General features: G+C 47.8%; 1 protein-coding gene across 4 annotated transcripts in view; it reads right to left on the reverse strand.

The window, feature by feature from the left end:
* The window catches only part of DHX30 (DExH-box helicase 30), a 76,154-nt gene that overhangs the window by 32,540 nt on the left and 27,832 nt on the right, over positions 1-15,782 (reverse strand). Inside the window, exons 1-3 of one of the 4 annotated variants that reach the window (XM_054481865.2) lie at positions 14,229-14,353; positions 12,022-12,116; positions 6,729-6,783 (exon numbers count right to left, since the gene is read on the reverse strand). In XM_054481865.2, coding sequence (XP_054337840.1) covers positions 6,729-6,756 — 28 coding nt within the window. In that variant the 5' untranslated portion in view covers positions 6,757-6,783; positions 12,022-12,116; positions 14,229-14,353. Of the gene's footprint in view, positions 1-6,728; positions 6,784-12,021; positions 12,117-13,708; positions 13,952-14,228; positions 14,354-15,782 lie in introns of those variants that run through there. The other 3 variants (XM_054481866.1, XM_063661200.1, XM_054481868.1) reach the window with 3 other exon arrangements.

Consider the following 15,782-nt stretch of genomic DNA (forward strand, 5'->3'; position numbering starts at 1 on the left):
GCCATTCCAAATACTTCCATTCATTTGGGGGCTAAATGCTACTTATTAGTAACCAGAAAGTACATTTCTAAGAAGTCCCAAAAACTTGAGGTACATGAACGAAAATTAAGACACTCACTGAGTCTTCCACGGGAAGGTGGAAATACATGGGTAAGGAAGGCTTAAGGTCCTTTTAAACCACCTAAATGGTGACATTCAGAGAGTCACTAGTCTGGGGGCTGGGAGAAATGCATGCACTCTTTGCTCTCTTTGCCCCCTGGTTTCAGTATAGTAAATGGGGTAGAAGGGGAGCAGAGATGGCCACACACACCTGAAGCTTGAGAAACCACCTGTTCTACAAAGATGTTCATTTGTGGAATGCAAATTGACTCATATACAATTGGTAAAGAGGAGAAAGATATCAGTAAAACATGACTCTTGTTTCAAAAAATTCTGAAGGCAAAGGATCTGAAAAAGCAGGAGTAGAATTATAATCTTCAGCAGGAAAGAAAAAGCCCTTTCAGCTATTTTTTTTTTTATTAAAATTGAGTGCCTATACCTATAGAGAATCAAGGTGGTAGATACAAAGGTGTTCACTATACAATTTCTTCAATGTTTCAGTATTTTTGAAATTTTTCACAACAAAATGTTGGGGGGGAAGCAAGTCCTGCACTCCAACCCTCCTCCCCCACAGTCCCAGCTGCACACACTCCTTTACCACAGTGGCTGTTTCAGAACTCCACCTCCACCTGGGCTTCCTCGGTAACTGCCAGCTCTGCTCGCATTAGAAGGCTCTTTGTAGCCCGGCGCGGTGGCTCACGCCTATAATCCCAGCACTTTGGGAGGCTGAGGCCAGTGGATCACGAGGTCAAGAGATCGAGACCATCCTGGCCAACATGGTGAAACCCCGTCTCTACTAAAAATACAAAAATTGGCAGGGCGTGGTGGCGTGTGCCTGTAGTCCCAGCTACTCAGGAGGCTGAGGCACGAGAATCACTTGAACCCGGGAGGCAGAGGGTGCAGTGAGCTGAGATCGTGCCATTGCATTCCAGCCTGGCCACAGAACAAGACTCCGTCTCAAAAAAAAAAAGAAGACGGCTCTTTGTACATTTGCAGCATCACATCACCCTGAGCTGCCTGTCTAGGTGGTCCAAAGCATCTTCCCAAGCACCAATAATTGTTTTTGTCATATTTTGGTCACAAAGCTGCAGTTGCATTGGCCCAATTCTATTTTTCCCATAAGCTCTCTTATAATATTATAGATGTGTGATTTTTTTCTTTTTATTTTATAGGTATGTGATTTTACAGAAAACATACATAGGGTTACAGCAGACGTGCTTGTAGGATCTTCTAGAACTAAGTGCCTAGGATCAAGGTTTATTTTGAAACTAATTCCAGTTCTGCCTTGAAGCTAAGGTTGGAAATGACCAGCTCAACCTCTCCATTCCTGTTTAAGGAGGGTCCTCATTCACATCCAGGGATGCTGGATTGAAAAAAAAAAAAGAATAAATGATTCAATGATTAGTTATTATCTCATTAAGCATTTTCAGCAATTGGGAGAGAGTTTTTACAATCCCATAACTTCACTGAGCCCACTTCTGACCATGTACCTGGAGAGAAAATGCACATTCTTGCTATTGATCCAGTATTTTTCAAAGTTTTGTGCTGGCTGTGAAAGACTCAGCTTGCTCTTTTTTTCTTTTTTTTTTTGTTTGCTCTTTTTTATTGTTCAGCTTGCTCTTTGTAGCCTGAGTCTGATGGCATTACAGGTAATAAATCAGACAGCTGAGTTAAGATGCTGGCAAGGGCAGTAACAAGTAACTTACCAGGAACATGGGCATTCTCGCCAACAGCTTTGTTAAATTACATAATGAGAAGATGGTAGCTAGCCACAAGACCCAGTGGGCCACCATCCACAATGCTGCATGGAATTGCTATAGCTGTTTCCATCAGAACCATCAAATGGCCCATCCTATTGAGGCTATAAGCTCCAGAGTACCAAGAAGCATCTCTGAAATAGAGCTCTCTTCACCCTAGTGTCTCCTATACAGCAGGTGCTCAATCATGCAGCCTCACAGCACACTGCATGCTGAGGCAAGGCTATAGCTCTCCAGTATTTATCAAAGGCATACCATGCCCAAGAGTAAGGGTTGAGCACCGACCACAGCCAGGTGCTTTTCCTATATTTCAGCTCTAATATCTTCACTGTAGTCCTGAAGATAGCAGGTAGGAAACGGGATCAGGTAAGTTAACACCTTGCTAGTATTAGCGAAAGCCAGATTCAAGCCCCAGTCAATCAAACTCGGGAACCTCAAGCTTCACATCAACTTTCACATCAATTTACATTTCCTCTCAAGGTTCATGACACCGTAGGAGCTCATAATTTCATGATGAAGAGCAAAGAAACATGTAAAAGGAAAACTCAAGCCAAGCACAGTGGCTCACACCTGTAGTCCCAACACTTTGGGAGGCCAAGGGAGGAGGATTACATGAAGCCAGGAGTTTGAGAACAGCTTGGGAAACATAGGAAGACCCTGTTTCCACCAAAAATATATATATATTTTTATTTATTTATTTTTTTATTTCTTAAAAAAATACAGAATAAAACAAAACAAAACAAACTAACAAAAAATGGCCGGGCGCGGTGGTTCACGCCTGTAATCCCAACATTTTAGGAGGCCAAGGTGGGTGGATCACGAGGTCAGGAGACTGAGACCATCCTGGCTAACACGGTGAAACCCCATCTCCACTAAAAATACAAAAAATTAGCCAGGCGTGGTGGCTGGCGCCTGTAGTCCCAGCTACTCGGGAGGCCGAGGCAGAAAAATGGCATGAATCCGGGAGGTGGAGCTTGCTAAAAATACAGAGAGACAGGGTCTCCCAATGCTGTCCAGGCTGCTCTCAAACTCCTGGCTCAAACAATCTTCTTGTTTTGGCCTCCCAAAGTGCTGGGATTACAGGCATGGGACACGGCCCCCAGACAGAAAAAAAAAATTTTTCTTTTTTTTTTTTTTTTTTGAGACAGAGTCTCGCTCTGTCACCCAGGCTGGAGTGCAGTGGTGTGATCTCAGCTCACTGCCACCTCTGCCTCCCGGGTTCGAGCGATTTGCTGCCTCAGCCTCCCGAGTAGCTGGGATTACAGGTGACTGCTACCACGCCCAGCTGATTTTTGTATTTTTTTTTTTTTTAGTAGAGACGGGGTTTCACCCCGTTTTTGGCCAGGCTGGTCTCGAACTCCTGACGTCAAGTAGTCTGCCCACCTTAGCCTCCCAAAGTGCTGGGATTACAGGCGTGAGCCACCGTGCTCAGCCGAGGATCATGATTTTTATTGGGCTTTCCATCTCTTTACAAAATCAGTACTATTAATTCAGAGACACTCACCATAAGAAAACCTGTTTTCATCGACCTTTTACAAGTGGGTAGACAATAAAGCCCACTAGTTAGTAAGTAAACACAAAGTGCTAATTTTAGCTAAAAAAAAAAAAAAAAATGTGCTGCCCACACTAATCTCAAGTTCAGTTTTTTCCTTCTTACATATAGTTGGCCAAAAAAAAAAAAAAAAAGCCCAGGATGAGGATGACTGAAATAAATTTTTTCAAAGAATATGAAAACAGATGGAGTGGCTGGAGACACACAAGGAGACAGGGACAGGCTGCTCTCTGAGCCCTGGTACGTCCAGCCCTCCTTCTGGCCCCATTCAATGGTTTACACAGGGCACCACTTGGCCAGGGGTTTCCCAGGCCTCGAGGAACACAACTTAGAGAGAGAGAAGACACAATCAGGAAGACCTGTTTAATCAGCAGTTATAGACGTTCTGTTATGGTTCTTATTTATTTGTAAAATATCCTCAGACAGAAGCCTCAGGATCAGCTTCAACACGGGCTACAGGCCCTTTACTCTTCAGTCTCTTGAAGAAGAAAAGTCATGTTCTAAGAAATACAAAGCTCTCAGGATCTGGCCCCTAAAGTCCCCACAAGCTACTTTACCTCCTATAAACACACAGTGAACTCTACCCTATAAGCCCTGTCATGGCTCAATTCTGCCATTGCCTATGCAACCCCCTCACTCCGTTTGCTGTAGAGCACTAATTTCAAGACTTGCCAGAGTTTCTTTTTTTTTTTTTTTTTTTTTTTTTGAGATGGAGTCTCGCTCTTTCACCCAGGCCAGAGTGCAGTGGTGTGATCTCGGCTCACTGCAAGCTCTGCCCCCTGGGTTCACGCCATTCTCCTGCCTCAGCCTCCCGAGTAGCTGGGACTACAGGCACCCGCCATCGCACCCGGCTAATTTTTTTTTTGTATTTTTAGTAGAGACGGGGTTTCACCATATTGGCCAGGATGGTCTCGATCTCCTGACCTCGTGACCTGCCCGCCTCGGCCTCCCAAAGTGCTGGGATTACTGGCGTGAGCCACCGCGCCCAGCAAGACTTGCCAGAGTTTCTATGATCACTAATGTAAGAATGACTTTGATATAGTGTGGATATTTGTCCCTACCCAAATCTCATGTTGAAATGTAATCTCCTGCCGGTGGCTCACGCCTGTAATCCCAACACTTTGGGAGGCCGAGACGGGCGAATCACTTGAGCTCAGGAGTTAGAGACAAGCCTGGCCAATATGGCGAAACCCCATCTCTACTAAAAATACAAAAATTACCCAGGCGTGGTGGCGCACGCCTGTAGTCCCAGCTACTCGGGAGGCTGAGGCAGGAGAATTGCTTGAACCCAGGAGGCAGAGGTTGCAGTGAGCCGAGCTCGTGCCACTGCACTCCAGCCTGGGCAACAACAGAGTGAGACTCCGTCTCAAAAAAAAAAAAAGAAATGTAATCTCTGCTGTTGAAGGGTCATAGAGTGGATGCCTCGTGGCTTGCTGCTATCCTTGCGATAGTGAGTAAATGCTCATGAAATCTTTTTTTTTTTTTTTGAGATGGATTCTTGCCCTGTCGCCCAGGCTGGAGTGCAGTGGCACGATCTTGACTCACTACAACCTCCACCTCCTGGGTTCAAGCAATTCTCATGCCTCAGCCTCCCAAGTAGCTGGGAATACAGGCGCACACCACCATACCTGGCTAATTTTCTGTATTTTTAGTAGAGACAGGGGTCTCATCATGTTGGCCAGGCTGGTCTCAAATGCCTGACCTCAAGTGATCCGCCCACTTTGGCCTCCCAAAGTGCTGGGATTACAGGCGTGAGCCACTGAGCCCAGCCTCTCATGAGATCTTGTTTATTTTATTTATTTATTTATTTATTTTTGAGATGGCATCTCACTCTTGTTGCCCAGGCTGGAGTGCAATGGCACGATCTCAGCTCACTGCAACCCGTCTCCCAGGTTCAAGCAATTCTCCTGCCTCAGCCTCCCGAGTAGCTGGGATTACAGGTGCCCACCACCACACATGGCTTTTTTTTTTTTTTGAGACTGAGTCTTGCTCTGTTGCCCAGGCTGGAGTGCAGTGGTGTAATCTCAGCTCGCTGCAACCTCTGCCTCCCGGGTTAAAGCTATTCTCCTGCCTCAGCCTCCCAGTAGCTGGGACTATAGGCACACACTGCCACGCCTGGATAATTTTTTGTATTCTAGTAGAGACGGGGTTTCACCGTGTTGTCCAGCCTGGTCTGGAACTCCTGAGTTCAGGCAATCCGTCCACCTTGGCCTCCCAAAGTGCTGGGATTACAGGCGTGAGCCATCATGCCCAGCCAATCTTGTTTAAATTGTGTGGCACCTCCCCAACTCTCTCCCTGGATCCTGATTTTTGCCATGTGACATGCCTGCTCCCGCTTCACCTTCTGCCCCTGAGTAAAAGCTCCCTGAGTCCTCCCCAGAAGCCAAACAGATGCCAGCAGCATGTTTCCTATACACCCTGCAGAAATGTGAGCCAATTAAACCTCTTTTCTTATAAATTACCCAGTCTCAGGTATTTTTTTATACCAATGCAAGAACAGCCTAATACAGACTCAATCCACTTCCACCAGTGTTTACTGAGGTCTACTATGTGCAAAATGCTGGCCAGGTGCTATGCATGATAAAAGCACACAACAGGCCCTGGCTACAGGGAGCTTCCAATCTAGTGACAAAATGATTAATTCAGAATAGACTAACCATGAGAACGAACAGGTATGGTACTGAGGAAGATTGGAGAAAGATTGCATTTGGTCAACAGAATTAGGAAAGGTTCATGAAGGAGATGGTATAAAATACTAGCCTAGAAAAATAGGATTTTAGAGGCCAGGCACGGTGGCTCACACCTGTAATTCCAGCACTTTGGGAGGCCGAGGTGGGTGGATCACTTGAGGTCAACAGTTTGAGACCAGCCTGGCCAACATGGTGAAACCCCGTCTCAACTAAAAAAAAAAAGAATTAGCCGAGCTTGGCAGCCGATTCCTGTAATCCCAGCTACTACGGAAGCTGAGGCAGGAGAATTGCTTCAACCCAGGAGGCGGAGGTTGCACTGAACCGAGATCGTGCCACTGCACTCCAGCCTGGGCGACAGAAGTAAGACTCCATCTCAGAAAAAAAAAACAGGATTTTAATAAGCAGGGAGTACGCAGAAGGGAGCACCAGGAGGAAGCATGGCAAAGGCGATGGCAAGGGTTAGCACAGATTATAAGCACCATGCAAAAGGAAGGCTATAGGAAAGGACTTTGGAAAACCACCCAAAGAAATGGGCCAAAACTACATACTGGGGAGAGACTTTCACAGCCCTCAGAGCTGCCCATCCCAATAAGGAAGGGCATGAGGTCACAAGCACAGTTGCAGTCTTACCTTTTCTGAATGAGTCCAGGCTGAACATTTCTGGCCAGGAGGGAAAGCTGGAATCCTGAGAACAAGGAGGGCCAAGAGGCAATGGTTAATATTCCTGGTCCAGCAACCCACAAAGAAGACTTCAGTAACATGGAGAGCACTGTCCAGAAAATGAAAAAAATGAAACTCTTCACTAATGAGCCCCAACTGCTGCTCCCCAGTCTTGAGGACTAGAAGGCCAGCTCCACTCTAGAGTAACTGTCTTTGATTCTTTCTAATTGAGCACTTTCTTCCCTGTCCTAAAACTCCCCACATCCTGTTAAACAGAGGGAGATGCCTTTCACATGAGAGACATGTAGTTCTACCTAGTTCATCATAATACTTACAGGTTTCCTTCCCAGTTCATCATAATACTTGCAGGTTTCCTTCCTAGTTATCATAATACTTGTAGGTTTCCTTGGGACTTCCAGGAAGAAACGAAATTCTACATGGACCCCTTCTGTCACGTGGCATCAGGAAATAGGACTGATGACTGCCTTATGGGCAAACTGGCTTACTGGGCTTTCATAAAACCTAGTCAAGACCCTAAAAATGAGATTTGACTGACAGGATCAAAGAACAACTGTACGGTGATTCAGAATACAAAGCTTTTCATAACAGAGTCTCTATGAAGTAACAAATATTAAGTTAAAGCACAACTATTAGCCAAAAGTTTTGGTGCATTTTCCTTATTAGTATATTTAACTGAGGACTAAGAGATGACAAGAAAAAAAAGCAACACCTCTGGTTTAACAATTTTGTTTGAAAAAATACTCAAATTCAGATTTATAGACGTTTTTATAATCCAGTACTCCTTGATTAGGGCAGTAACTTTAAGTGGACTTTGTTTAAAAACATCTACACAGTGTTTAGCAAATCAGAATCATGTCCAACATTGCTTGGAGTCTACTGGGGCCAACACTCCTGCTCCTGACTCCTGTTCTCTCTCATTCTCAAATTGTGGGGAGGTGGGGAGTGGAGGGCTGACCTGGGGCGGAATCTTTCAGGTCCATAGCAGGTCTCCTCTGATGGCCTCCACTCCCTAAGGGATGCTGGAAATTTCAGCCCATAGGATATGGTATATCACAGAGAAAACTTCAATACAATATCAACAATGATAACATTTACTTTAAGAAGTTACATTCCGGCCGGGCGCGGTGGCTCACGCCTGTAATCCCAGCACTTTGGGAGGCCCAGGCGGGCGGATCACGAGGTCAGGAGATCGAGACCGTCCTGGCTAACACGGTGAAACCCCGTCTCTACTAAAAAATACAAAAAATTAGCCGGGCATGGTTGCAGGCGCCTGTAGTCCCAGCTACTCGGGAGGCTGAGGCAGGAGAATGGCGTGAACCCAGGAGGCGGAGCTTGCAGTGAGCCAAGATCGCGCCACTGCACTCCAGCCTGGGCGACAGAGTAAGACTCCGTCTCAAAAAAAAAAAAAAAAAAAAAAAAAAAAAGAAGTTACATTCCATAGATACCTTCTATCCAAATGAAAATAAAAAGTGCGTAATTTGACATTCTAATTTAAAGAAAACCAGAATATTATAAAATCTAAAACATTTTAAGTGAATATTACTTAAAAAACAATACTCCCTGACCAACATGACCCCGTCTCTACTAAAAAAATACAAAAAATTAGCCAGGCACGGTGGCAGGCACCTATAATCTCAGCTACTCGGGAGGCTGGGGCAGGAGAATCGCTTGAATCCGGGAGGCAGAGGTTGCAGTGAGCCGAGATCGCGCCATTGCACTCCAGCCTGGGCAACAAGAGTGAGACTCTGTCTCAAAAAACACAAAAAACAAAAAACAAAACTCGGCTGGGTGCGGTGGCTCATGCCTGTAATCCCAGCACTTTGGGAGGCTGAGGTGGGCGGATCACCCTGAGGTCAGAAGTTCGAGACCAGCCTGGCCAACATGAGGAAACCTCCTCCCCAATAAAAATACAAAAATTAGCCGGCTGTGGTGGTGCATGCCTGTAATCCCAGCTACTCAGGGGGCTGAGGCAGGAGAATCGCTTGAACCCGGGAAGCAGAGGTTGCAGTGAGCCAAGATCGCGCCTCTGTACTCCAGCCTGGGCAACAGAGCAAGACTCCATCTCAAAAAAATAAAAATAAAAAGTAAATTAAAAAAAAAAAAGAAACAATGCTCTATTGCTAAGAAATGGTAAACTGGCTAGGCACAGTGGTTCACATCTGTAATCCCAGCACTTTGGGAGGCTGAGATGAGAGGAGCACTTGAGACCAGGAGTTCAAGACCAGCCTGGGCAACATAGTGAGACCGCATCTCTAAAAAAAATTTTCAAAATTAGCCAGGTGTGGTGGTACATGCTTGCAGTCTTAGCTACTGAGGAGGCTGAGGCAGGAGGATCACTTTGCCCAGGATTTTGAGGTTTACAGTGAGCTGTGATCACACCACTGCACTCCAGTCTGGGTGACAAAGCAAGACCCTGTCTCTCTTAAAAAAAAACGAAAAGCAAGCCGGGTGCAGTGGCTCATGCCTGTAAACCAGCATTTTGGGAGGCCGAGGCGAGCAGATCACCTGAGGTCGGGAGTTTGAGACCAGCCTGACCAACATGGAGAAACCCCGTCTCTACTAAAAATACAAAATTAGCCGGATGTGGTGGCGCATGCCTGTAATCCCAACTACGTGGGAGGCTGAGGCAGGAGAATCACTTGAAACCAGGAGGTGGACATTCCAGTGAGATGAGATTGTGCCACTGCACTGCAGCCTGGGCAACAAGAGCAAAACTCTGTCTCAAAAAAAATTTTTTAAAAAAAAGCAAAATTTAATGGCTAGGTGTGGTGGCTCATGCCTGTAGTCCCAGCACTTTGGGACACCCAGGTGAAGGATCACTTGAGGCCAGGAGTTCAAGACCAGCCTAAGCAACACAGTGAGACCCTGTCTCTAAAAAAAAAAATGTGTAAGTTAATTTACTTGCAAATAGACTCTTGATTTTGCTTTTTTTTTTTTTTTTGAGACAGAGTCTCGCTCTGTCACCAGGTTGGAGGGCAATGGCGTAATATCGGCTTACTGCAACCTCCACCTCCCGGGTTCAACCTATTCTCCTGCCTCAGCCTCCCAAGTAGCTGGGACTACAGGCACACGCCACCATGCACGGCTAAATTTTTTTGTATTTTTAGTAGAGATGGGCTTTCACCATGTTGGCCACCATGTTGGCCAGGATGGTCTCGATCTCTTGGCCTCATGATCTGCCTGCCTCGGCCTCCCAAAGTGCTGGGATTACAGGCATAAGCCACTGTGCCCGGCCAGTTTTGCTTTTTAAAAGCCCCTAATCCTCTAGCCCAATATGTCAATTTAGGCTCATGTACCACTCTTTTTCCTGTACTAATCTAAAAAATGATACTATGAGAATCAAGATAGGATCTTTTAGAGATAGAATTTACAGAGCTCTAGAACATTTCATAGAGATCCAAAAGAAAGCTGTCTTCCTTGTAATGCAGTCAGTAATGGTGTTTTGTTTTGTTTTGTTTTCAGACAGAGTCTTGCTGTTGTTGCCCAGGCTGGAGTACAATGGCATGATCTCTGCTCACTACAACCTCTACCTCCCAGGTTCAAGTGATTCTCCTGTCTCAGTCTCCCTAGTAGCTGGGATTACAGGCGCCCGCCACCACGCCTGGCTAATTTTTGTATTTTTGGTAGAGACAGTGTTTCACCACGTTGGCCAGACTGGATTCAAACTCCTGACCTTGTGATCTGCCCGCCTCAGCCTCCCAAAGTGCTGGGATTACAGGCATGAGCCACCATGCCGGGCCATAATGCAGTAATGTTAAAAAATCTTTGTAGTGGGCCAGGGTTGGTGGCTCACGCCTATAATCCCATCACTTTGGGAGTCTGAGGCAGGCAGATTGCCTGAGGTCAGGAGTTCGAGACCATTCTGGCCAAGATGGTGAAATCCTGTCTCTACTAAAAATACAAAAAAATTGGCCAGGCACACCTGAGCGCGGTGGCTCACTCCTGTAATCCCAGCACTTTGGGAGGCCAAGGCAGGCAGATCACGAAGTCAGGAGTTCGAGACCAGCATGGCCAACATGGTAAAACCCCATCTCCACCAAAAATACAAAAAATTAGCCAGGCGTGGTGGTGCACGCCTGTAGTCCCAGCTACTCAGGAGGCTGAGACAGAAGAATCGCTTGAACCCAGGAGGCGGAGGTTGCAGTGAGCCAAGATTGCACCACTGTACTCCAGCCTGGGTGACAGAGTGAGACTCCATCTCAGAAAAAAAAAAAAAAAAATTGGCCAGGCACGGTGGCTCACACCTGTAATCCCAGCACTTTCGGAGGCAGAGGCAGGCAGATCACAAGGTCAGGAGTTTGAGATCAGCCTGACCAAAATGGTGAAACCCCATCTCTACTAAAAATACAAAAATAAGCCAGGCATAGTGGTGTGCACCTGTAATCCCAGCTACTCAGGAGGCTGAGGCAGGAGAATCGCTTGAACCCAGGTGGCGGAGGTTGCAGTGAGCCAAGATCGCACCACTGCACTCCAACCTGGGCAACACAGAGTGAGACTCCATTTAAAAAAAAAAAAATACAAAAAAATTTGCCAGGCTTGGTGGCATGAGGCTAAGGCAGGGGAATTGCTTGAACTAAGGAGGTGGAGGTTGCAGTGAGCCGAGATTGCACCACTGCACTCCAGCCTGGGCGACATGGCAAGACTGTCTCAAAAACAAAAAATCTTTGTAGCTCAATATGTCTCAAGTAATTTACAGATAAGTAAAATGCTATTATATCAAGATTTCCTGCATAATGAAATACAGTTTAACTCCAGGTAGAGTCACTAGGGCATGGTTCCAGGACAGAGACTCCACAATGACTAATTAAAAATGATACCCTTCTGGCTGGGCACAGTGGCTCATGCCTGTAATCCCAGCATTTTGGAGGCTGAGGCAGGCTGATCACCTGACATCAGGGGTTTGAGACCAGCCTGGCCAACATGGTGAAACCCCGTCTCTACTAAAAATACAAAAAAATCAGCTGGGCATGGTGGCAGGCGCCGGTAATCTCAGCTACTTGGGAAGCTGAGACAGGAGAATTGCTTGAACCTGGGAGGCAGAGGTTGCAGCAAGCCAAGATCGCGCCACTGCACTCCAGCCTGGGGGACAAAGCGAGACTCTGTCTCAAAAATAAAATAAAATAAAATAAATGATATCCTTCTTCCAAAATGGTCAGAAATAGGTTTAACACATGCCTCTTGTTTTATAGTATGGCTGAGCATCAGATCCACCACTGCTCTGTGCACGGCTAAATCAACTTACCTTATAAAAGCAATGACAGTCTCAGATTTTGTAGGCTTTTGAACTGGAGCTGAATTCTCTCCTTGCTATTCCTCATCACGAGGCTGGGCCTCCTCCTGAGAAGTACAACGCTGAGTCAATACAGTGGAGGCCCCATAGGGAAAGAAAGTTGCTCCCACCATCATTTACTAGCTCTAACAAGGACAAATTTTGTTAGTGGCATGAAGGGCACATACTGGACAAAATGGCCTTACAAATCAGGACTTACCATGACCCATTCTAGGCCCATTAAATTGTGAGCTGTCCTACACTAGCACCTGTAGAAGTGCTGAAGTCTTCTGACATCATCTAAGAAGATGTCAAGGTAAAGAAAGCCTTGTAAGCCTGAAAAGCATTTTCTGGAAGCCCAGAGCAAAACCTACTTCCATTTTGACTTCTAATCCCATAATAGTTATGATAATCTAACATAAAGAAGCTATAATACTCTTCAAGATTGGGAAAATAACAATAACTCAAAGTTGAATACCATTTTTACAGTTCACAACATACTTCCATAGACTTTATCCCATTTAATCCAGGCAACTATCCAATGAGGTAGGAATTATCTTTCCAAAGAAGAAAACTGAAGCCCAGGTTACACAACCTGCCCAAGATCCCATAGCTGCCTCAGGGCAGATGGAAATCAGCATTGAAGCATGCTGACTCCAAAACCCTCCATGCTTATACTAGGCTAAATTTATTTCCAGGATATTATGCTGTTGCCTAAATGTACTACGGTTCATTCCTTGAGACATATTATACTGTTATCTTCAAAGGCTGAAAGGGGCAAGAAAGATCCAACAGCTAATAAAACTTGTGTGTGGTTTTTGTTTTGTTTTGTTTTGAGACGGAGTTTCGCTCTTGTTGCCCAGGTTGGGGTGCGATGGCGCGATCTTGGCTCACTGCAACCTCCGCCTCCTGGGTTCAAGCAATTCTCTTGCCTCAGCCTCCCAAGTAGCTAGGGTTACAGGCGCACGCCACCATGCCCGGCTAATTTTTGTATGTTTAGTAGAAACGAGGTCTAGCCATGTTGGCCAGGCTGGTCTCAAACTTCTGACCTCAGGTGATCCACCCGCCTCGGCCTCCCAAAGTGCTGGGATTACAGGCGTGAGACACCGCTCCCGGCCCTAATAAAATTTTGTATCACAGCTACATAAATTAAAACACTTGAAGAGCAACTATCTTTTAGGGATAAAGAGCCAACACAGGTAGAAAACGCAGCAAAGGATGTAGTTTCTGCACATCGCCTTAAATCTCTAAGATTTAAGTGTAAATTACAAGATGTAGTCAAGACCCACAATGACAGTGGGGTTACCACCTTGCAAGAAACTTCAAGGGAAATCACCAGACAACGTCTCATTTCACTCTGGCCCATAAGCTGCAACTAAAACCAGGTTGAAAGCCTGTAAGTGGCCTTCTGCAGTCTACCTGCTAGTGTATGGCAAACCCTCATGGAGTGGGGTTGTAAAGTGAAACAGCCCCTGCCTTGAAAAATCACAATTCAAGTGACCAATGTTGCTACACAACGACTAGATATGCCATACCCCTGGCTTAGGGGTTCTGAGGACCCCTGGGACTCCAGTTCACTGCAAACAAAGGACCCAACATGCATTTGGTCTTCCCCTGCTAAATGGGGCAAGTTACCACCAGCAAACAAAGAATACCTCACCCCTTGGCCTCCCCCAGTGACAAGGTCGGTGCAAAAGGGGGCAAACTAGGGGGGCCAGAAGGCACCGGGCCTCCCTCTGGACGAACGGTCCGGGCAGCACCGGGAAGGAGGAGAAGTAGACAAAGGTCTCGGGGCACTCAGGAGGCTTCCTCCAGGCCCTGCCTGGGGAAACGGCGCATCCCCTGAGGCGAAGGCGTCGTTGCGCCAATGAAGCGGCCTCTCCCACGGCCTCCGCGGAGCCCCTGGCTGCGAGGCCCGCCCCGGCGGACCGGTCTGGCCCCCGCCCCCGCCCGGGCTCCATGGCAACGGCAGGCCGAGGCCTGGCTGCCCACGGATCGGTCGGGCCGGCTTCCCGGGCAGGCCTAGGATGCCCGGCCTGCTCCTCGGGCCCGCCGGCGTCTCCGCCCCTCTCTCCGCCAGGCTGGCGGTCGGACCGGGCCCCCTCCTCACGACGACCACCCCCGGCCGCGGCAGGCTCCTCAAGAGGGCACGAAAGGGGAGAATAAAAAGCCCAATTCACCTGTTGTTACAGATGTGAAACAAGCCTCTGTGCACCGCGCATGAGCCGCGGCTCCCCCAACCACGGCCGGACTACAACTCCCAGCAGCGGCGGCGCGGCCCCTTCCGGGTCCCGTGGCGGAAGTCCCGGCGCCAGCCCGGCGTTCCCCACCCGGAGTCACGGAGTCCGTCTGCCGCGCACGGCTCCGCTCCTCCGCGGGCCTGGAGCCCGGCCCCACCTGGGGCTCGTCGTGGCCGGGGCACCCAGCGCCCGGGATGCCCCAGCACCCGGCCCAATGGGGCGCGGCGGCGGTGCAGGCGAGACTTCCGGCGGAGTCGCGAAGGGGACGAGCTGGCGCCGGCTGCTCTGGGGTCACAGAGCGAGCGGGTCGGGGTAGCGGGGTCGGGCGTCAAGTTGCCGCCTTTCTCGGCGACTTAGCTGCCTGCAGTGTGAAAGCGGAGAGGGTCTTCGTGCCCTCTGCGAGCCACCCGCGCCTCCTGATGCGAATAAACAGCCCCGGTCATGGCTGAGCGGGGAACGGTTTCCAGCTCGGGCTCCGGGATTCCACCCGCCTTCCCCGCCACAGCTCGTAGCCACGCCTCTTCTCTTCCCCATCTCTCCTCTAATCTGTTTCTTTAGAGAGGTGAGCATTTTTGTCTTGTCTCCCCAGGTTGCAGGGAAGATGAAATCAACGTGTTGGTTCGTTGATTTCGTAAACTGTACAACGTTGGGCAAAGGACAGGGTGGCACTTGCTGGTCGCGGGGAGAGTGCCAGTCATAGTTGCTGGAAATCTGGAGGTCCCGCCCGGCCACATCACTTATTAGGAATGAGAAAGGGGATTGTCCCAATTATACGCTGTAGTCCTCTAGATAAGGTTCAAGTATAGGTTCAGTGGAATTCAGCTTCAAAAGGAAACAACGCAGTGGCGTAGGTCTGAAGTTGGGTCAGGATTTTACAGAGTATGGTTTTAAGATGTGGCCTTTAGGCCGGGCGTGGTGGCTCACGCCTGTAATCCCAGCACTTTGGGAGGCCAAGGCGGGTGGATTACCTGAGGTCAGGAGTTCAAAACCAGCCTGGCCAACATGGTGAAACCCCGTCTCAACTAAAAATGCAAAAAAATTAGCTGGGCATGGTGGCGGGCGCATATAATCCCAGCTACTTTGGGAGGCTGAGGCAGGAGAATCACTTGAACCCGGGAGGCGGAGGTTGCAGTGAGCCGAGATCGTGCCATTGAACTCCAGCCTGGGCGACAAGAGTGAAACTTAAAAAAAAAAAAAAAGATGTGGCCTTTGAGCCTGTATGAAGAATTAGTGCCATATCCCGTCACTTTTGTGTGCAAACAGTTCAACATGTATCTCTTTTCTTTCTCTCTACATTGGCTAGAAGACCGGGGTGTGGGGGTGGAACATCATTTATTCATTCAAATAATTAGTGCATCTGAACAGGGCATGGTGCTGTGTTGTGTGGAGAATAAAGAGATCCCTGCACGGACATCTGAGTGCTCTGTGTATCAGTTGCTAAGCTGGTGTGGAGGCTACAAAGGCCCTGCCTCAAGGGACTTAGAGCCTCGTAGA

This window comes from Pongo pygmaeus, chromosome 2 (assembly GCF_028885625.2).
Source record: "Pongo pygmaeus isolate AG05252 chromosome 2, NHGRI_mPonPyg2-v2.0_pri, whole genome shotgun sequence".
Lineage (NCBI taxonomy): Eukaryota > Metazoa > Chordata > Mammalia > Primates > Hominidae > Pongo > Pongo pygmaeus.